At 43.1% G+C, this 22,957-nt stretch overlaps 1 protein-coding gene across 1 annotated transcript in view; it reads right to left on the minus strand.

Annotated features, from left to right (window-relative positions):
- Window positions 1–22,957, minus strand: part of CELF5 (CUGBP Elav-like family member 5) — a 75,246-nt gene that overhangs the window by 29,155 nt on the left and 23,134 nt on the right. The window contains exons 2-3 of the mRNA XM_070732208.1: window positions 14,260–14,346; window positions 482–510 (exon numbers count right to left, since the gene is read on the minus strand). Coding sequence (XP_070588309.1) covers window positions 482–510; window positions 14,260–14,346 — 116 coding nt within the window. The remainder of the gene's footprint in view (window positions 1–481; window positions 511–14,259; window positions 14,347–22,957) is intronic.

A 22,957-nucleotide genomic window follows, 5' to 3' on the forward strand; every position in this document is an offset into this window, starting at 1 on the left:
TTTAAATGATGGGTTTTTAGATTTTTAAATATTAGATTTGTATTGTACATTGTTTTTTACTATTGCTGTGAGCCTCCCCGAGTCTACGGAGAGGGGCGGCATACAAATTTAAATAATAATAATAATAATAATAATAATAATAATAATAATAATAATAATTGGATGATCCACTGAAACTTGTGCCGGAACTACCATTTACCAGCGGCAAAGAACTGGTGGGATCATAAGCCCGAAAAAGTGGTCAAAAATGAGCAAGCAAAACTACTGTGGGACTTCCGACTACAGACTGACCGAATTCTGAAGCATAACACACCAGACATCCTGATTGTGGAGAAAAAGAAAGTATGGATCATCGACATCGCAATTCCAGGGGACAGCAGAATTGAGGAGAAGCAGCTAGAGAAATTAGTGAAATACGAAGATCTAAAAATCGAACTGCAACAACTCTGGCATAAGCCAGTGAAAGTGGTCCCGGTGGTACTTGGCACGCTGGGCGCAGTGCCAAAGGATCTCAGCGGACATTTGAAAACCATCGGAATTGACAAAATCTCCATCTGTCAGTTGCAAAAGGCCGCTTTACTGGGATCGGCAAACATAATTCGCCGCTACATCACGCAGTCCTAGGTGCTTGGGAAGTGCCCGACTGGTGATGAAATACGAAATCCAGCATAGTGATCTCGTTTGCTGTTTTGTATTGACATAATAATTTTATTTATTTATTTATTTATTATTTGGATTTGTATGCCGCCCCTCTCCGAAGACTTATAATAATAATAATTTGGGGGGTCTCTTTTGAACGAAGCTTTGGCTCCCAGGGATTTGAAGGAATTGTCCACTGTGGCTTTTATCGCCTGCAAAAATAGCTCAACTCCTTCCTTTAAGGCAGTGGTTCTCAACCTGGGGGTCGGGACCCCTTTGGGGGTCAAACGACCGTTTCACAGGGGTCGCTTAAAACCATGGAAAAGACAAATTTTCCCTGATGTTAGGAACTAAAGCTTCTACTCTGGCCCCTTGGAACATATTTTTACAATCCGACCAATCAGCCGTTTACAGTAGGGGTGTCTCTATGACCTTCCTGCCAATCAGCTTAAAGCTCTGTTGGGAGAATTGGCGCTAGACTTATGGATGGGAGTCACTAACACATGAGGAATTGTATTAAGGAGTCGCGGCATTAGAAATATTGAGAACCACTGCTTTAAGGCAATGATGGCAAATGGCATACAAATCCAATAAAAAAATTAAGAATAAATAAACAAACCTTTTTTGGGGGGGGGGTTTGCCAAAAAGTGTGTGTGCGTGTACTGACATGCCTTCACACCCCTTCCCTCCCCACAAACATGCACACCTCCCACACTGCCCCTGCAAATGCACACAAACCCCTTCATCCCCGCACATGCGCATAGGCCTCACTGAAGCCTGGGACTGTGAAAAAATGGGCAAACAGGAAGTTCAAGGAAACGGACTTCCGGTTTGCCCGTTGTGCTGTTTTTTGCACTCCGGAGGGTTCAGGGAAGCTTCCTGAAGCCCTGGAGTGCAAAAAACAGCACAGCATGCAAACCGGAAGTCTGTTTTCCAAACTTCCGGTTTGCCCATTGGGTGTTTTTTTGTACTCTGGGGCTTCTGGAAACTTCCCTGAAAGCCTCCGGTGGGGGAAAATGACCTTCCCCAAGACCGAAAATCGGCTAGCCACTACGTGCATGTCAGTAATGGGCAGCCAAAATTTTTACTGCCACACTGTGGGTGTGGCTTATTTCATGGGTGTGGCTTGATGGTCATGTGACTGGGTAGGAGTGGCTTGCCGGCCATGTGACCAGGTGGGAGTGGCTTGAACGATCGTTCAAGTGAACCATCAAGTCCTCGACTTACAACTTCCCCAGTGTCACTCTCCGGGGTGACAATTTGCTTTGCATTTCCTGTACTCTCCTTCCTGGGTTGTCCCTTGCTTCAGGCTGGGTAGCTATGCAAACGGTTGCCAATCAGCTGTTGAGAAAAGAGGGGGGAGGAAGTGGGCCCACAGCAACTCCTGCCGCTTTCCGAGGAGTAGGAGTAGGAGGATGGGAGGGTGGGATGGTCAGCTGGAGCTGGGCACACAGCTTCATTTATGTTGTGAGCTGCCCCGAGTCCTCGGAGAGGGACGGCATACAAATCCAATAAGTAAATAAATAAATTTCCACTGGTGGAACTGCGTTCGACCCCGTCCTGCCTGCTGCCCATCCCTGGCACATGTGTGCTGGAGCCGACATAGGGCAACATCTCCTACTGGTCAACAACTACTTCAGCTTCAACCGCAACAACACAAGAGCACGCAACAGATTCAAACTTAATATTAACCGCTTCCAACTTGACTGTAAAAAAATATGACTTTAACAATCGAGTTGTCGAAGTGTGGAACTCATTACTGGACTCAATAGTGTCAACCCCTAACCCCCAACATTTCTCCCTTAGACTATCCACAATTGACCTCTCCAGGTTCCTAAGAGGTCAGTAAGGGGCGTACATAAGTCCACTAGTGTGCCTTTCGTCCCCTGTCCAATTGTCTTTCCTTTATCTCATATATCATATATATTTTCTCCCTCTCATATATCTTCTCCTCTATTTTTACATATTATCTTTACATATATATTACTTCATGTCTATTCTCTTCCATATGTATTGTGTATTGGACAAATGAATAAATGAATAAATAAATAAAAATCTCATGTGCCCTCTGATATGGCTCCGTGCGATTGGTTCGCCATCACGGCTTTAAGGCATGTTTTTCTGCTGTATCTTAATTTAGCTCTAGTGGTCTTCTTTCCGCCATCTACTAACCTGTCCTGAGGCTGGTAAGTTTTTTTGAGATCGGGGAAGGCCAACTAAGCCCTGTCAATTGAACTTAAATCTCCCAAAAGTCAAGCTTATGATTGTACCAGTGGTGTGGCTTATTTTTTGGGTGTGGCTTGCCGGCCATGTGACCAGTTGGGAGTGGCTTGACAATCATGTGACTGAGAGTGGCATAAAGGTCAAGTGACTGGCTTAAAGGTGGCCAACTTGACGTCACTCACGTCAAGGGTTTGGGTTAGGGTGCCTGGCCTCTCCTCGCCTCAAAGAGATACAATTTCCCTACCTATTTACTATTACCGAACATCCAAAATGTACTGTTTAATTCTATGTATATATGCCATATGGGTACATACATATTACATACTGGCACACAAAAATATGTATCATATAGTAGATAACTGCATGTGTATGCACACATACACACGCACGCACAGCTCTTCTAAAATTTTACACATTCAACCTCATTTACTGCGATAGGAAAAACATAACCAGAGCCCAGAAGGGGGGAAAAAGGGGGGGGGGAATCCATTTTTTCTACCTTTTCTCTAAACTCTAAACTACTCAAAATTTCCACTACCAGTTCTCTGAACTACTTAAAATTTCCACTACCAGTTCTCTGAACTACTCAAAATTTCCACTATTGGTTCTCGGAACTACTCAAAATTTCCACTATTGGTTCTCCGAACTACTCAAAATTTCCACTACCGATGCTCCGAACTACTCAAAATTTCCACTACCAGTTCTCTGAACTATTCAAAATTTCCACTATTGGTTCTCTGAACTACTCAAAATTTCAACTACCAGTTCTTTGAATTACTGTACTTAAAATTTCCACTACCAGTTCTTTGAACTACTCAAAATTTCAACTACCAGTTCTCTGAACTACTTAAAATTTCCACTACCAGTTCTTTGAACTACTCAAAATTTCCACTACAGGTTCTCTTGAAGTACTCAAAATTTCCACTACTGGTTCTCTGAACTACTCAAAATTTCAACTACCAGTTCTTTGAATTACAGTGAACCCTCGATCATCGCGAGGGTTCCGTTCCAGGACCCCACGCGATGATCGATTTTTAGCGAAGTAGCGGTGCGGAAGTAAAAACACCATCTGCGCGTGCGCAGATGGTGTTTTTGCTTCCACTGCCGCCCGCCCTTTGCCCGCCCACCCCGTTGCTCGCGCCTGGGGTGCGCGCACGTTTGGGGACTCCCTAGATCCGCTCCCCAGCTGGGGAGCGGATCTAGGGAGTCCCCACCGCGCGCGCGTTGCTGGGGAAAGCGCGCGCGTTTGGGGACTCCCTAGATCCGCTGGGGAGCGGATCTAGGGAGTCCCCAAACGCGCGCGCTTTCCCCAGCTGGGGAGCGGAGCTGGGATGTCCCCAAGCGCGTGGCGCCCGCCCGCCCACGCCGTTGCTCGCGCCGCCGCTGGGGTCTTACGGGGGCAAGAGGGGGAAGACCCAGGGAAGCCTCTGCCCGGCGGGGAAACTCCACCATCTATGCATGCGTGGAAGGGCACGCATGCGCAGATGGTGGAGTTTACTTCCTGGTTGAAAACTCGCGAAATAGCCCTTTCGCGATACTTGAACACGCGAAACTCGAGGGTTCACTGTACTTAAAATTTCCACTACCAGTTCTTTGAACTACTCAAAATTTCAACTACCAGTTCTCTGAACTACTTAAAATTTCCACTACCAGTTCTTTGAACTACTCAAAATTTCCACTACAGGTTCTCTTGAAGTACTCAAAATTTCCACTACTGGTTCTCTGAACTACTCAAAATTTTCACTACTGGTTCTCCGAACTACTCAAAATTTCCACTACCAGTTCTCCGAACTACTCAAAATTCCCACTACCAGTTCTCTGAACTACTCAAAATTTCCACTACCAGTTCTCTGAACTACTCAAAATTTCCACTATTGGTTCTCCGAACTACTCAAAATTTCCACTACCTGTTATCTGAACTACTCAAAATTTCCACTATTGGTTCTCTGAACTACTCAAAATTTCCACTACCTGTTATCTGAACTACTCAAAATTTCCACTATTGGTTCTCCGAACTACTCAAAATTTCCACTACCTGTTATCTGAACTACTCAAAATTTCCACTATTGGTTCTCCGAACTACTTAAAATTTCCACTACCGGTTCTCTGAACTACTCAAAATTTCCACTATTGGTTCTTTGAACTACTCAAAATTTCAACTACCAGTTTTCTGAACTACTCAAAATTTCCACTATTGTTTCTCTGAACTACTCAAAATTTCCACTATTGGTTCTCTGAACTACTCAAAATTTCCACTATTGGTTCTCTGAACTACTCAAAATTTCCACTATTGGTTCTCTGAACTACTCAAAATTTCCACTATTGGTTCTCCGAACTACTTAAAATTTCCACTACCGGTTCTCCAAACTACTCAAAATTTCCATTACCGGTTCTCTGAACTACTCAAAATTTCCACTATTGGTTCTCCGAACTACTCAAAATTTCAACTACTGGTTCTCTGAACTACTCAAAATTTCCACTATTGGTTCTCCGAACTACTCAAAATTTCCACTACCTGTTATCTGAACTACTCAAAATTTCCACTATTGGTTCTCTGAACTACTCAAAATTTCCACTACCTGTTATCTGAACTACTCAAAATTTCCACTATTGGTTCTCCGAACTACTCAAAATTTCCACTACCTGTTATCTGAACTACTCAAAATTTCCACTATTGGTTCTCCGAACTACTTAAAATTTCCACTACCGGTTCTCTGAACTACTCAAAATTTCCACTATTGGTTCTTTGAACTACTCAAAATTTCAACTACCAGTTTTCTGAACTACTCAAAATTTCCACTATTGTTTCTCTGAACTACTCAAAATTTCCACTATTGGTTCTCTGAACTACTCAAAATTTCCACTATTGGTTCTCTGAACTACTCAAAATTTCCACTATTGGTTCTCTGAACTACTCAAAATTTCCACTATTGGTTCTCCGAACTACTTAAAATTTCCACTACCGGTTCTCCAAACTACTCAAAATTTCCATTACCGGTTCTCTGAACTACTCAAAATTTCCACTATTGGTTCTCCGAACTACTCAAAATTTCAACTACTGGTTCTCTGAACTACTCAAAATTTTCACTACCGGTTCTCCAAACTACTCAAAATTTCCACTATTGGTTCTCTGAACTACTCAAAATTTCCATTACCGGTTCTCTGAACTACTCAAAATTTCAACTATTGGTTCTCCGAACTACTTAAAATTTCCACTACCGGTTCTCCAAACTACTCAAAATTTCCACTACCGGTTCTCTGAACTACTCAAAATTTCCACTATTGGTTCTCCGAACTACTCAAAATTTCAACTACTGGTTCTCTGAACTACAGTACTCAAAATTTTCACTACCGGTTCTCCAGAACTGTTCAGAACCTGCTGAAACCCACCTCTTGTCTGCTTTAATGAACATAAATTTTGGCTTCAATTGTGGTCATCAGTTGAGGACTACCTGTAGAGAAATGGACTCCCCAGGTTCCCCAAAACAGGCCGAGCATTTTTATGCGCAGGACTTTGAGAGAAGGTGCACCCACGCGCAAATCCAGAGATTTTATTTTTAAAACCACAGAATGTGAATCTGACATTTTCCGTTTCCCTTCGAGCCCCCACAGGTGGTACCTCTGTCAAGCAGCCATGACTTTTATTTTCCTGCAAATATAACAGAACGAAGCCAGCAAGAAAATATTTCAAAACAGCAGAGGTGAAAGGCTAATGGACTTCTTCCTCATCTGTTCTAACTCAAGAAATAGCTGAGGAAGAAACTGAACTTTAGCAAGGAGGTGGGGAACCATTTTTGATTGTAAACAACACACGATTGGTTGATTTTCATTTTCATTTTCTACAGAGGAATCATTGAGTCTGTCATCTGCTCCTCTATAACTGTCTGGTTTGGTGCTGCAACCCAACAGGACCGACACAGACTTCAGAGGAGAATCAGAACTGCAGAAAAAACAATTGCTGCCAATCTGCCTTCCATTGAGGACCTGTATATTGCACAAGTCAAAAAGAGGGCGGGGAAAATATTTACTGACCCCTCACATCCTGGACACAAATTGTTTCAACTCCTACCCTCAAAACGTCGCTACAGAGCACTGCACACCAAGACAACTAGACACAAGAACAGTTTTTTCCCAAACGCCATCACTCTACTAAACAAATAATTCCCTCAACACTGTCAGACTTTCTACTAAATCTGCACTTCTATTCCACTAGTTTTTCTCATCATTCCTATCACCCATTTCCTCCCATGTTGACTGTATGACTGTAGCTTGTTGCGTATATCCTAAGATTTTTATTAATATTGCTTCTTCATTGCTTATTTGACCCCTATGACAATCATTAAGTGTTGTACCACATGATTCTTGACAAATGTATATTTTATTTTATGTATGTTGAGAGCATATGCACCAAGACAAATTCCTTGTGTGTCCAATCACACTTGGCCAATAAAAATTCTATTCTATTCTATTCTATTCTATTCTATTCTACTGGATTTGTATGCTGCCCCTCTCCGTAGACTCGGGGCGGCTAACAACACTAATAAAAACAACGTGCGACAATCCAATACTAAAGAAGCTAAAAACCCTTATTTTAAAAACCAATCATACATACAAACGTACCATACGTAAATTGTGGAAGCCGAGGGGGAAAGAGTATCTCAATTCCCCCATGCCTGGCGACAAAGGTGGGTTTTAAGAAGCTTGCGAAAGGCAAGAAGGGTGGGGCTATTCTAATCTCTGGGGGGGAGTTGGTTCCAGAGGGCCGGGGCCGCCACAGAGAAGGCTCTTCCCCTGGGTCCCGCCAAACGACATTGTTTAGTTGACGGGACCCGGAGAAGACTCACTCTGTGGGACCTAATTGGTCGCTGGGATTCGTGCGGCAGAAGGCCGTCCCGGAGATAACCTGGTCCGATGCCATAAAGGGCTTTATAGGTCATAACCAACACTTTGAATTGTGACCGGAAACTGATCGGCAACCAATGCAGACTGCGGAGTGTTGGTGTGACATGGGCATATTTAGGAAAGCCCATGATTGCTCTCGCAGCTGCATTCTGCACGATCTGAAGTTTCTGAACACTTTTCAAAGGTAGCCCCATGTAGAGAGCGTTACAGTAGTCGAGCCTCGAGGTGATGAGGGCATGAGTGACTGTGAGCAGTGAGTCCCGGTCCAGATAGGGTCACAACTGGTGCACCAGGCAAACCTGGGCAAACGCCCCCCTCGCCACAACTGAAAGATGGTTCTCTAATGTGAGCTGTGGATCGAGGAGGACGCCCAAGTTGCGGATCCTCTCTGAGGGGGTCAATAATTCCCCCCCCAGGGTAATGGATGGACAGATGGAATTGTCCTTGGGAGACAAAACCCACAGCCACTCCGTCTTATCAGGGTTGAGTTTGAGTCTGTTGACACCCATCCAGGCCCCAACAGCCTCCAGGCACCGGCACATCACATCCACTGCTTCACTGATTGATCAAGAAGTGACCAACCAGAGAGAACATAAGAAGCTAAGAACATGAGACCGAAGACAAACCAAACATCTGCTTTCGAACTCCCTTTCCCAGACTGGACCCTGGCCAGGTGTTTTGGACTACAGCTCCCATTAGCTTTAGTTATCGCAATTACAGACAAACCGCAACTTAGGAAGTCAGCTGGGATTGGAATCTATCACTTAGCAAAATAGCGATTAAGCCTGTGATGGGGCTGCCAAAATTTTTGAGGCAGGCAGGATTCCCTTGAGTACCATTTGTTGGGGGTCAAGGGAAAGGGAGGGTCTTGCCTTCTCTTTCTGCTCAAGATCCCCATGGACAATTGGTGGGCCCCAGAATGCTGGACTCGATGGGCTTTGGCCTGATTCAGCATGGCTCTTCTTATGTTCTTAGGTTCTTATGTTCTCTCTGGTTGGTCACTTCTCGATCAATCAACCAATCGCGTGTTGTTTACAATCTCATATAGGCAAGTAGCGTCTCAGGTATAGCTAGAGGTATAACAAGCAGGAAGAGGGAGATTGTGATCCCCTTATATAGAGTGCTGGTGAGACCACATTTGGAATACTGTGTTCAGTTCTGGAGACCTCACCTACAAAAAGATATTGACAAAATTGAAGGGGTCCAAAGACGGGCTACAAGAATGGTGGAAAGTCTTAAGCATAAAACGTATCAGGAAAGACTTAATGAACTCAATCTGTATAGTCTGGAGGACAGAAGGAAAAGGGGGGACATGATCGAAACATTTAAATATGTTAAAGGGTTAAATAAGGTTCAGGAGGGAAGTGTTTTTAATAGGAAAGTGAACATAAGAACAAGGGGACACAATCTGAAGTTAGTTGGGGGAAAGATCAAAAGCAACCTGAGAAAATATTATTTCACTGAAAGAGTAGTAGATCCTTGGAACAAACTTCCAGCAGACGTGGTTGGTAAATCCACAGTAACTGAATTTAAACATGCCTGGGATAAACATATATCCATTGTAATATAAAATACAGGAAATAGTATAAGGGCAGACTAGATGGACCATGAGGTCTTTTTCTGCCGTCAGTTTTCTATGTTTCTATGTTTCTATGTTTCTATGTTTCTATGTTTCTATGTTTCTATGTTTCTATGTTTCTATGTTTCTATGTTTCTATGTTTCTATGTTTCTATGTTTCTATGTTTCTATGTTTCTATGTTTCTATGTTTCTATGTTTCTATGTTTCTATGTTTCTATGTTTCTATGTTTCTATGTTTCTATGTTTCTATGTTTCTATGTTTCTATGTTTCTATGTTTCTATGTTTCTATGTTTCAGGTGGGCAAGTTCCACAGAAAACCCACGAAGTAGCGAAAATCCTCGATATATTTTTTCCCATTAATATTTTATAAAAACCCGCGATGCACCGAGTCTGCGAAAGGTGAACCGTGAAGTGGACGAGGGAACACTGTATAACCAGTCCATTCATTATTTAAGCATATGGATTTGCTCACCAAAATCCCGAGCAACAATCCTCCAACAGAGAAGGGCTTTTATTGAGGCAGAAATAATGGTTTTTAAGCCTTGTTCAATCACACACACCCAGCCTCACATCTCTTCCATTGAACAACTCCATTTCCCACAATCCTTTGCCTTTATACTGTCTGGAGTCTAAGGCTGTACACTCATACCTTTTACTATCTAATTCCTCTTGCCTTCTCCATAATGCCGCACGAATCCCAGCGACCGGTTAGGTCCCACAGAGTTGACCTTCTCCGGGTCCCATTGACTAAACAATGTCATCTGGCGGGACCCAGGGGAAGAGCCTTCTCTGTGGTGGCTCCAACCCTCTGGAACCAGCTCCTCCAGAGATTAGGATTGCCCCCACCCTCCTTGCCTTTCGTAAACTTCTTATAACCCACCTCTGCCGTCAGGCGTGGGGGAATTGAAACATCTCCCCCTTGCCCATGTTGTTTTGGTGTATAATTGATTGTGTGCTTGTTTTTTATATATATTGGGGTTGCTTTTATGGATTTTTTAACCTAAAACTGTAATTTAGATTGCTAAATATTAGATTTGTTACTATGTACTGTTTTTGCCATTGTTGTGAGCCGCCCCGAGTCTGCAGCGTATAAATCCAATAAATCTAATCTAATCTAATAATCTCCTATAGTGAGGGTCTATGCACTGCTTTTCCACTCCAATGTCTTCCTCATCCTCTGACTGGGACCACTTCCCCATTCTCACATCAACCTCTTCTAGTGTTACCTCAGGTTCACTCAGGTTACTTTCTCCCTCACTCTCATTCTCTCACTCAGCTGGCAACCCCTTTGGCCCAGGGTATCCACAGGGGCCTGGCTCACCCTCCTCAGAATCTGACATAACCTGAGGTGGACAAGGAGCAATCACAACAGTGTCAGGGGTGCATGTGGTGGCCAAACGCTCTGTCAGCAAAAACAGAAGCTAAAATTTGGGGTGTTTGAAAAATTGGAACTTATTGGTGAAGGTTTAGACCAGGGGTCCCCAAACTTTTTACACAGGGGGCCAGTTCACTGTCCCTCGGACTCTTGGAGGGACAGACTATTAAAAAAAACTATGAACAAATCCCTATGCACACTACACATACCTTATTTTAAAGTAAAAAACAAAATGGGAATGTACTATTTAGAGGGGGGGGAAGAAGTCTGAAATTCATATATGTTTATGTTTTGTTTTTAATTTTCTTTTGTTAACATCTGAGGTTTTCTTGGCTTATAGAAAAATGTATAAAGAAAGAAAGAAGCACTTTGGCATAATGGTTAATAAGTTAGAAATATAATTGGTGGTGTACTTTTTTGAGGAGGGAATTTAATTAAAAGAAAATGAATGTAACTGGATGACAAAATTATATTTATTTTATTATTTATTTATTTATTTATTTTGTCCAATACACAATGAGGGTTTTAGTGGGTATATATCAATATACACATAGTAAAATACATGATGAAGGTTATAGAGGAGATACTCATAGTAAAATATATCTAAGAAATAATAGAAGATATAGGAATAGAACATATCAATGAAAGAATAGAAGAAGAGATATAGGAATAGAAGAAAGGTATAGGAGATATAGGAGAGCAATAGGACAGGGGACGGAAGGTACTCTAGTGCACTTGTACTCGCCTCTTACTGACCTCTTAGGAATCTGGATAGGTCAACCGTAGATAATCTAAGGGTAAAGTGTTGGGGGTTTGGGGATGACACTATGGAGTCCGGTAATGAAACTTTTGCAACTTTGTTGATGATTGATATTAGTTACTAACAAAATACCGCATTTTATTCATGGAAAATTAGATGTGCTCCTGTCACTCACCCGTGGGCCGGATAAATGGCCTCAGCGGGCCGCATGCGGCCCGCGGGCCGTAGTTTGGGGACCGCTGGTTTAGACCAGATTTTTTTTCAGACGTCCCTTGTCATCCTATCTCAAATATAGTGGTACCTCTACTTAAGAAATTATTATTATTATTATTATTATTATTATTATTATTATTATTATTATTATTTATTAGATTTGTATGCCGCCCCTCTCCGTAGACTTGGGGCGGCTCACAACAGTGATAAAAACAATACATGGTAACAAATCTAATAATTAAAATCTAAAATAACAGTTTTACATTACAAAAAAATAATAATAATTCGTTCCGTGACCAGGTTCTTAAGTAGAAGCAATTTTTCCCCATAGGAATCAATGTAAAAGCAAATAATGTGTGCAAACCCACTAGGAAAGAAATTAAAGCTCGGAATTTGGGTGGGAGGAGGAGGAGGAAGGGGAATCAAAAAAATCCAAAACTTCAAGGCTTTAAAAAAAACACCTTATTTTACTGTTGGATTGTAAGAAAAAGGCCAAGCCGTCATAACGTATGTGTGCTTAGAAAATGGGGTTTTTAAAATGTTTTTAGTAGAAATTTAGATTTGCTGAAATTGTTTTCTGTTATTCTGTTGTGAGCCGCCCCGAGTCTGCGGAGAGGGGCGACATACAAATCTAAATAAATAAATAAATAAATAAATAAACATACTTAACTGCTAAAGGATAAAAGAAAATTACCTGGTGACAAATTTTAATATGTCAAGGAGATTAAGGTATCTATATTGATTAAGAGTGTTATTTTTTTTCTTTTTTCTTTTTTTTGTATACTTTTTGTTAATTTTGCTATTAATAGCACCAAATAGCATTTATTACTATTAAGCTATTCAAATTAGGCCATAGAGATTGTTCATAGTTCACATTATCATACAGACTTGTCGCGCACTCGCCCGTTTTCTTTGTGAGTTTTAACTTTGTATGTCTATGTTACGTTTGTAATACTTGTATATATATGTAAATAAAAATTTTCTTAAAAAAAAAAAGAGGGACTCTGAGGCAGCGAAGAGTAGTATGCACCTCCAAAACACCTGGTGCGAGGCTGCCTCCCATAACCTGGCTGCTGCTGCTGCTACCTGCCTCCCCTTCCTTCCCATGCTGAAGGGCTCCCTTCTCCTCTCGCTCGCTCGCTTTGTAGCCGGTGCCTTTCCTCCGCTGTGGTGACTCCTTGCTTTGGCTGAAGCCGAACTGATCTGGCCGGGACAAAGCATCCCCTTTTGCCTTTCCGTGCCCAGATGCTCCAGGAGGCAATCTCGCGCCGGGTGTATGGGAGGCAGCATGAGGGAACCACCACAGCAAAGTGGTTTATTCCCTCTCCAAGCGCCCAGAGAAAAGAAAACGCTCCATTCGCTCTGGACTGCCAAAGCCTCCTTAAGTGCCACCGAAAGACTCCTATGGCAGCCCAGAAAAGCCTGAGATGGCCGAGATTAAAGGGGGAATGGCAGGAAACTGGCCGGGCCTTCGTGCTGCTCTCAAATTTCCTGGGAATTTTTTCTGGGCTGGGGTTCTTAAGTAGAAAATGGTTCTTAAGAAGAGGCAAAAAAAATTCTTGAATACCCGGTTCTTATCTAGAAAAGTTCTTAAGTACAGTGATACCTTGTCTTACAAACTTAATTGGTTCTGGGATGAGGTTCTTAAGGTGAAAGGTTTGTAAGATGAAACAATGTTTCCCATAGGAATCAATGGCAAAGCGATTAATGCGTGCAAGCCCAAAATTCACCCCTTTTGGCAGCCGAAGTGCCCGTTTTTGCATTGCTGGGATTCCCCTGAGGCTCCCCTCCATGGGAAACCCCACCTCCGGACTTCTGTGTTTTTGTGATGCTGCAGGGGAATCCCAGCAGGGGAATCCCAGCATCGCAAAAATGAGTGCTTCGCTGGCAACGGAGGTCCGGAGATAGGGTTTCTCAGCGAAAGGAGCATAAGTGAAATCGCAACATCGCAAAAACACCGAAGTCCTCGAAACCCCACCTCCGGACCTCTGTGTTTTTGCCATGCTGCGATTTCACTGAGACTCCTCTCACTGGGAAACCCCACCTCCAGACTTCTATTGCCAATGAAGCGCCCATTTTTGCGCTGCTGGGATTCCCCTGCAGCATCACAAAAACATGGAAGTCTGGAGGTGGGGTTTCCTATGGAGGGGAGCCTCAGGGAAATCCCAGCAGCGCAAAAACGGGTGCTTCACTGGCAACGGAAGTCTGGAGGTGGGGCATCCCAGTGGCAGTGGTGGTTTGTAAGGTGAAAATAGTTTGTAAGAAGAGGCAAAAATATCTTAAACCCCGGGTTTGTATCTCAAAAAGTTTGTATGACGAGGGGTTTGTAAGACGAGGCATCACTGGTAGAGACGTTCTTAACTAGAGGTACCACTGTAATTAAATGCAAGAAATTGATGGGAAATTTGCCTGCACTACCTTGCAGGGTTAACACCAAGGGGGGCGAAAAATCCCAGGAACATTTATTTCTCCTCCCATCACATTTTGGCACATGCCGCAAAACTGAAATCCTTCCAAGATTAATGGTCCCACCCCCTCCCGCTGCAAAATTGTCGGATTCTCACACTTACCCCCGGAAGCGTCTTCTGTTCGTGCAAGGCAGTCTGAGCTTTGATAGCGGAGTCTCGGGCGCAGTAGGTCAGGAAAGCACACCCTGAAATGGAGACAGAAGGAACATTATTATTATTATTTATTATTTATTATTTATTATTTATTGGATTTGTATGCCGCCCCCCTCCGCAGACTCGGGGCGGCTAACAACAATGGTAAAACAACATATAACAATCCAATTTGATAAAACAACTAAAAACCCTTATTATAAAAAACCAAACATACACACAAACATACCATGCATAACTTGTAATGGCCTAGGGGGGAAAGAATAACTTAACTCCCCCATGCCTGGCGACAAAGGTGGGTCTTAAGAAGTTTGCGAAAGACAAGGAAGGTGGGGGCCGTTCTAATCTCTGGGGGGAGCTGATTCCAGAGGGCCGGGGCCGCCACAGAGAAGGCTCTTCCCCTGGGGCCCGCCAAACGACATTGTTTGGTCAACGGGACCCGGAGAAGGCCAACTCTGTGGGACCTTATCGGCTGCTGGGATTCGTGCGGTAGAAGGCGGTTCCGGATGTATTAAGCGCACCGTCCTGTCTCTGCGCACAGAAAGCATTTAAGCACTTTATAAAACCTTACAAAAAAGATGTTTTAAGAAATGCAGAGAAGAACAACTAAGATAATTAAAGGCCCGGAGACGAAAACCTAGGAAGAACAGTTGCAGGATTTGGATATGGTCAGTTTAGAGAAAAGAACCAGGGGTGATGTGACAGCAGCCTTCCAAGAAGCGCTGCCAGAAAAGAAGAGGGCACAAGAAAAATAGATGGAGAGAAGCAACCTGAAATTAAAGAAAAACTTGAATGTTAGGCTCAATTGCGGTCGTAAGTTGGGGACTAACTCAATTCCATTCATATGCACGAATGGAACTCTGATTGACCTGTGTTTCGTTCATAGTTCTCCTGGGCATTTCTGGTTCAAGTTCACCCGTTGATCCTTTTAACCATAAGTAAGGCTGTTTTTCCTTTGAAATCCCCGGAGCCTCACAGAGGGCAAAGGGGTTGTCTGAATGGAACCGTTCTTGAAGTTGGCAAAATCTGATTTCCTCCTCTATCAAAAGCCACTTATATTGACGGGTTCCTAATATGAATGGATTGCATATTTGCACACGGACTATCATTAAGTGTTGTACTGTACCTTATGATTCTTGAGGAACTTATCTTTTCTTTTACGTATTATTATTATTATTATTATTATTATTATTATTATTATTATTTATTGGATTTGTATGCCGCCCCTCTCCGCAGACTCGGGGCGGCTAACAACAGTGGTAAAACAACATGAACAATCCAATTAATAAAAACAACTAAAAAACCCTTATTATAAAAAAAACCAGACATACACACAAACATACCATGCATAACTTGTAATAGCCTAGGGGGAAAGGATAACTTAACTCCCCCATGCCTGGCGACAAAGGTGGGTCTTAAGTAATTTGCAAAAGACAAGGAGGGTGGGGGCCGTTCTAATCTCTGGGGGAAGTTGGTTCCAGAGGGCCAAGGCCACCACAGAGAAGGCTCTTCCCCTGGGGCCCGCCAAATGACATTTTTTGGTCAACGGGACCCGGAGAAGGCCAACTCTGTGGGGCCTTATCGGCCGCTGGGATTCATGCGGTAGAAGGCGGTTCTGGATGTATTATGGCCCAATGCCATGTAGGGCTTCAAAGGTCATTACCAACACTTAAATTGTGACCGGAAACCGATGAACAGCCAGTGCAGGCCGTGGAGTGTTGCAGAAACATGGGCGAATCTAGAAAGCCCCACGATGGCTCTCGCCGCCGCATTCTGCACGATCTGGAGTTTCCGAACACTTTTCAAAGGTAGCCCCATGTATACTGAAAGCATGTGCACCAAGACAAATTCCTTGTGTGTCCATTTAAACTTGACCAATAAAATTCTATTCTGTTCTGTTCTGTTCTGTTCCATTGCGTTCCAATCCATTCCATTCCATTCCATTCTAATCTATTCTATTCTAATTCCATATATTCTATTCTATTCTATTCTATTCTATTCTACTCCACTCCACTCCACTCTACTCTATCCTTCATTCCAATATTCTATTCTATTCTATTCTACTCTACTCTACTCTAGCGTGTAATTCTATTCTATTCTATTCTATCCCATCCCATTCTATTCTATTCTGTAATTCTATTCTATTCTAGTCTCTATTCTATTCTGTAATTCTATTCTATTCCTGATGCGTGCCACAAATTTGGCTGTTGTCTAATTGGGTTTTGGATAAGGCCGTGTTGGTGAACCTATGGCACACGTGACACGTAGCACACGGAGCCATATGGAAGGGCACATGAGGCGTTGCTCTATGTCAGCCCCAGCGTCCAGGCGCGTGGTGGCCACCTGATTTTTGGCCTTGGGGAAGGCTGTTTTGCCCTCCAGAGTTTTCAGGGAAGCTTCCTGAAGCCCCAGAGTACAAAAAAAAAAAAAATCACCAAAGGGCAAACCAGAAGTTTGAAAAACAGGCTTTGTGCTGTTTTTTTGCCCTCCAGGGTTTCAGGAAGCTTCCCTGAACCCTCCAGAGTGCAAAAAAACAGCACAACGGGCAAACCGGAAGTCCATTTTTCCAAACTTCTGGTTTGCCTGTTTGGCCGTTTTTTTCACAGTCCGAGGCTTCAGTAAGGCCTGTGCGCAGGAGAGAGGATGGAGGGGGTGGGATTGTGTGCATGCACAGGGGCACCGAGGTTAGGGTTAGGGGTGTGGCACATGCGCATGTGCTAGCGCATGCACACATACGTTTTGTCAGGCGAACCCAAAAACGTTTGCTATCCCCGCCATAGAGGTAGTCCTGGACTTATAACCACAGTTCGGGATCAGAATTTCAATTGCTTAGCATGACTGTTCTTAAGTGACCCATGCCCAATTTTACCACCTAAAAACATAGAAACATAGAAGATTGACGGCAGAAAAAGACCTCCTGGTCCATCTAGTCTCCCCTTATACTATTACCTGTATTTTATACCTTAGGATGGATATGTGTTTATCCCAGGCATGTTTAAATTCAGTTCCTGTGGATTTACCAACCACGTCTGCTGGAAGTTTGTTCCAAGCATCTACGACTCTTTCCGTAAAATAATATTTTCTCACGTTGCTACTGATCTTTTCCCCCAACTAACCTCAGATTGTGTTCCCATTTTCTTGTGTTCACTTTCCTATTAAAAACACTTCCCTCCTGAAACTTATTTAACCATTTAACGTATTTAAATGTTCCTATCCTGTCCCCCCTTTTCCTTCTGTCCTCCAGACTCTACAGATTGAGTTCATTAAGTCTTTCCTGATAAGTTTTATGCTTAAGACCTTCCACCATTTTTGTAGCCCGTCTTTGGACCCGTTCAATTTTGTCCATATCTTTTTGTAGGTGAGGTCTCCAGAACTGAACACAGTATTCCAAATGGGGTCTCGCCAGCGCTCTATATAGCGGGATCACAATCTCCCTCTTCCTGCTTGTTCTACCTCTAGCTATGCAGCCAAGCATCCTACTTGCTTTCCCTACCGCCTGACCACACTGTTCACCACTTTTGTTTGGCCATGATTATTAAGTGAATTGCTGCAGTTGTTAAGCAAATCATGTGGTCGTTAAGTGAATCAGCACCCTCCGCCCCTTCCCCATGGACTTTGAAGGCACTTAGGAAAATCACAATTGATGCGACACCAAGATGCTGAAGTTATTATAAAATGCACACTGGTTCCCACGGGCCCATATATATTTATTTATTTGTTTATTTATTCATTCATTCATTCATTCATTCATTTATTTATTGGATTTGTATACTGCCCCTCTCCGCAGACTCGGGGCGGCTAACAACAGTGACAAAAAACAGCATGTAACAATCCAATACTAAACAACTAAAAAAAACCTTATTATAAAACCAAACATTCATACAAACAGACCATGCATAAATTGTAAAGGCCTAGGGGGAAAGAATATCTCAGTTCCCCCATGCCTGAAGGCAGAGGTGGGTTTTAAGAAGCTTACGAAAGGCAAGGAGGGTGGGGGCAATTCTAATCTCTGGGGGGAGTTGGTTCCAAAGGGCTGGGGCCGCCACAGAGAAGGCTCTTCCCCTGGGTCCTGCCAATCGACATTGTTTTGTCAACGGGACCCGGAGAAGGCCCACTCTGTGGGACCTAGCTGGTCACTGGGATTCGTGCAGCAGAAGGCGGTCCCTGAATTATTCTGGTCCGGTGCCATGAAGGGCTTTATAGGTCATAACCAACACTTTGAATTGTGACCGGAAACTGATTGGCAACCAATGCCGACTACGGAGTGTTGGTGTGACATGGGCATATTTGGGAAAGCCCATGATTGCTCTTGCAGCTGTATTCTGCACATGACGGTTGGCATGCTATAAGGTTTGTAAGGGTTAAGGACCAGGCGTAAGTCACTTTTATGTGCTGTTGTAATTTTGAGTGGTCACTAAAAGAATGATTGCAAGTCGAGGAATACCTGGAAACCCCCCCCCCCAAAAAAAAATAGAACAAATCATCTTATATAGCCCAGCAAAGGCCCACACAACCAGCCCACAAAATCACAAAAGATTGACAACAGAGTGGAAATAAAAAGTTAAAACTGATGGCAGGAAGTTGGCCTGTTAAAGAAAGATGTCCACCCCCACATCGGGGAGAAGCACTGAAGTACTACTGAAACATTTTGTAGCAGACCCCAGTTGTTACTGTCAAAGTGTGTGGATTGCTGGGAATGGAAGTCCACAGATGCTGGCAGGGGAATTCTGGGATTTCAAATGCACAAATGCCGCCCGGGGAATTCTGGGAGTTGAAGTCCATAAAACCTAACTAGGAAATTGTGGGTTTTCAAATGCACAAATGCCACCTGAGGAATTCTGGGAGTTGAAGTACAACGATGCTAGCTAGGGAATTCTGGGAGTTGAAGTCCATAGAACCTGACTAAGGAATTGTGGGTTTTCAAATGCACAAATGCCAACTGGGGAATTCTGGGAGTTGAAGTCCAAGGATGCTAGCCAGGGAATTCTGGGAGTTGAAGTCCACAGAACCTAACTAGGAAATTGTGGGTTGTCAAATGCACAAATGCCAACTGGGGAGTTCTGGGAGTTGAAGTCCAACGATGCTAGCTAGGGAATTCCGGGAGTTGAAGTCCACAGATGCTGGCTAGGGCATTCTGGGATTTCAAATCCACAAAATGCTGGCATGGGCATCCTCAGAGGTAAAGGCCCCCATGCTGGCTAGAGCATTCTGGGAGTTGAAGTCCACCCATCTTAAAGTTGCTTTTCCAGAGCATCAAACCCGCCTTGTCTGATTGCCTGAAATCCGAGTGTGCGGAAGGGCGAGGTCTTCTGTTCCTTCCTTTCTGCGTCTCTCTTCCCCCTCCGGTTTCCTGAACGGGGACAATTTACAAACAGGAGAAACGGAACCCACACTTGTGTGTGTGTGTGTGTGTGCAACTCTTGTTCCAAGTGTTCGTTCAGCACCATCTGTGAAAAGTGCAACCTACACACCAGCTGGAGCCCGCATGCAGAGAGAGAATGAAAGGAAAATGAAGGGGGAAGAGGAGGAATGACCGAGATTTTTCAGAGGGGACGGCGGAGAACAGATCATTCTATGAAATTCGGCTCAGTTCCGCCGCGGGAGAACAGTTGGTGAAGGGCCCTACAAGGTCAAAAAAGTCAAAATGGCAGACACCACCGTTCCGTCGAAGCCCAGCCACTGTTCAGGTTGTGTGAGCAAGGCTCCAATGGGACAGCTGTGGCTGCCATTTTGACTTTTTTGACCTCCCTTATGTAGAAGTTGTGGCAATGAGGAGGACACACTTGCAAATAACTACAGGTGGTCCTCAACTTACAACTTATATGACTCTGGGACACATCAACCATCGCAAATACAGCCAGTCCTTGATTTACAACGGTTCAAAGTTACAACTGCATTGAAAAAAGCCAGTAAATGAAATATTGTAAATTGAGGATTACTTGTAATTTTTTTTAAAAAAACCACACACTTTTTTTTAAAATTAAACAACTAATCACGTGAAGAGGAAAGTGCTAAGAAATTTGATAAGTGGGACACGGATAACTTATGTAGACTGCAAAACCTTATCAATAAGACAAAAATAAATCCTCTTTTTTTTTGTTTGAGAGGCTTTTAATTCACAATAATCTAGTTTATCTTTTTTCTTTAAAAAAAATTTTTTTCTCTCCACCGTACACAAATTAATATATACATTGCTCAAAAAAATAAATGGAACACTCAAATAGCACATCCTAGATCTGATTGAATGAAATATTCCCATTGAAAACTTTGTTCTATACAAAATTGAATGCGCACAACAGCCAGTGAAATTGATTGTCAGTCAGTGTTGCTTCCTAAGTGGACAGTTTGATTTCACAGAAGTTTGATTTATTTGGAGTTATATTGTGTTGTTTAAGCAAAAAACTAAAAAACCCGAAAACATGTGACACATACAGATAGAATTGTTGGCTATCAATAAAATTAACTGCCTTGGAAATGGCCCTGGGTTGGGCCGAGAGGCAAATAAGGAGCTGTGATGTTCCTTCAAATACACCAGGGTGATTTGACACAAAAATATGTAACCCTTCCCTGGTGCAGAGCTGTAGGGATTGGATACTGTAGCCTAGAGGATAATTCCCTGCCTTACAAGGCAACGGTTGCAGGTTCAAGTCCCAGTGGGTATGGCTAGCTGATGAGGCCAAAATAAGGCCAAAATAGATCTATCCTAATTTCCCTTAATTTTCAAATTTAGCAAAAAAAACAACCACATGTGACATATATATATATATAATCCAATATTACAGAAATCATATATAAAAACACATTTCTTATCATTTAATCAAAAATTCCCTTTTTCTTTTGTTGCCCCCCAATCTATTTTTTCTATCCTTCCCTCCCAAACTTCTCTCTATCTTTTATCAACTCCTCCTCCTACCTACTTACACCTTCACTCCTCCTCTACCTCTCTCTCCTTCTAGTTTATCTAGTTTATCTTACTGCCTGTAATATTTTCCAATAAACAACAGGATATTAAAAAAAAAAAATACAGAAACAAGGATCGCTTGACCAAATTCAAAAGTAACGCAGTGTCGATCTACAAAAAGTTCATTTAGTGATGGTTCGAAGTTACAACGGCACAGGAAAAAAATGACTTATGACTAGTGATGGGCGAACCTAACCCGCACAAAATCGGGTCCGTACCGAATTTTGCGGTGTTCGGTATGCCAAACACAAACCCGAAACTTTTTCAAACTTCGGGCAAAGTTTGGGGTCATGTTCGGCGTTCGGAGCTTTGACATCACCGGCAGGTTGCTAAGGACGCCAAGGTGATCACTTCCTGGATTCCATGGAATCCAAGAAGTGATCACCTTGGCGTCCTTAGCAACCTGCTGGTGACATCAAAGCTCCGCCCCCGGAATCTCTTCGTGGGAGGGATTCCCCATCTCCTTCAAAGGGAGGTCTTCATGTAAAAATAAACATTGTTATTTTTCTGAAAAAGGACACCGCAGTGGCACTGCAAGCAAAGGGCGGTCCATTCATGTAAAAATAAACATGTCAAAGCTCCGCCCCCGGAATCTCTTCGTGGGAGGGATTCCCCGTTCGGGTTCGAGTTCGGGTTCGGTTCGGGTTCGGCCGAATTTTGCATAAAGTTCGTCTGAACTTGCCGAACCGGAACACCGTTGGGTTCACACATCACTACTTATGACCATTTTTCACACAACCATTGTAGCATCCCTATAGTTACACGATTAGAATTCAGACCCTTGGCAAGTGTTGTGGTTAGCTCTGGCCCAGCTCCTGCCCCAAGGTCTGTGGATGTGGGGGAGACATCCACATGCCGCAGGCCTGTTTTGCCCCCGGTGGAATCTGCTGATGAAGGCTCCACTGACGAAGAAGACATGAGTGACAGGGAGGAGGAGAGTGTGGCAGACAGCTCAGAAGGAGATCAATTATCTCTCTCCTCCTTGGATTCAGAACAAGAGTTAATGATACAGCCACGCATGCGGAGAGCGATGCATAGGCAGCAACAACTGAGAGATTATTATCAAAGAAAATGAGGCCACCTGTGGTTGGGTGTGGTGATTAGTGAGGCTGCTATAAAGAGCAGCCTGTGGGTTTGGCCATTGTGGAGGATTATCTGATCGTTGTGTTTCCTGACTGCTTTACTGACTTTGACCTTTGTGTGCTGATTTTCCCCCGCTTTGAAACTAAACCAGAGCAAAGTGTGTTTCACTTGGTGAAAGAAGAAGGACTGTGAATTGCCTCACTGCTGCAAGCTAAGTATCAGAGAACTGATAAGGGACTTGTACAAATTACCAGTTTGTTTGGAGACCAGTGCTCTTTGCTATACCAAAAGAGGGCTTGGTTTAAGTGAATTTTCATTATAAAGAACATTGTTTTGAATTTTCAAACGTATGTGTGTCTGAAATTTGTACCTGTGAATTTTTGGGAGGAGTCTACCAGAGAGCCTGACAGAACAGCAAGTGGCTTGTATTTACAATGGCTGGTATTTGCAATTTAATTTAATTTATTTGAGCTCCATGCTGCTTAATCCTCCTCACTTACTCACTCACTCCTACTCAGTGGGACTCACTTAACAACTGTGGGAAGTAAGGTTGTAAAATGGGGCAAAAATTCACTGAATGAAAGAGTTGCTTAGCAACCAAA

This window comes from Erythrolamprus reginae, chromosome 1 (genome assembly GCF_031021105.1).
Source record: "Erythrolamprus reginae isolate rEryReg1 chromosome 1, rEryReg1.hap1, whole genome shotgun sequence".
NCBI lineage: Eukaryota > Metazoa > Chordata > Lepidosauria > Squamata > Dipsadidae > Erythrolamprus > Erythrolamprus reginae.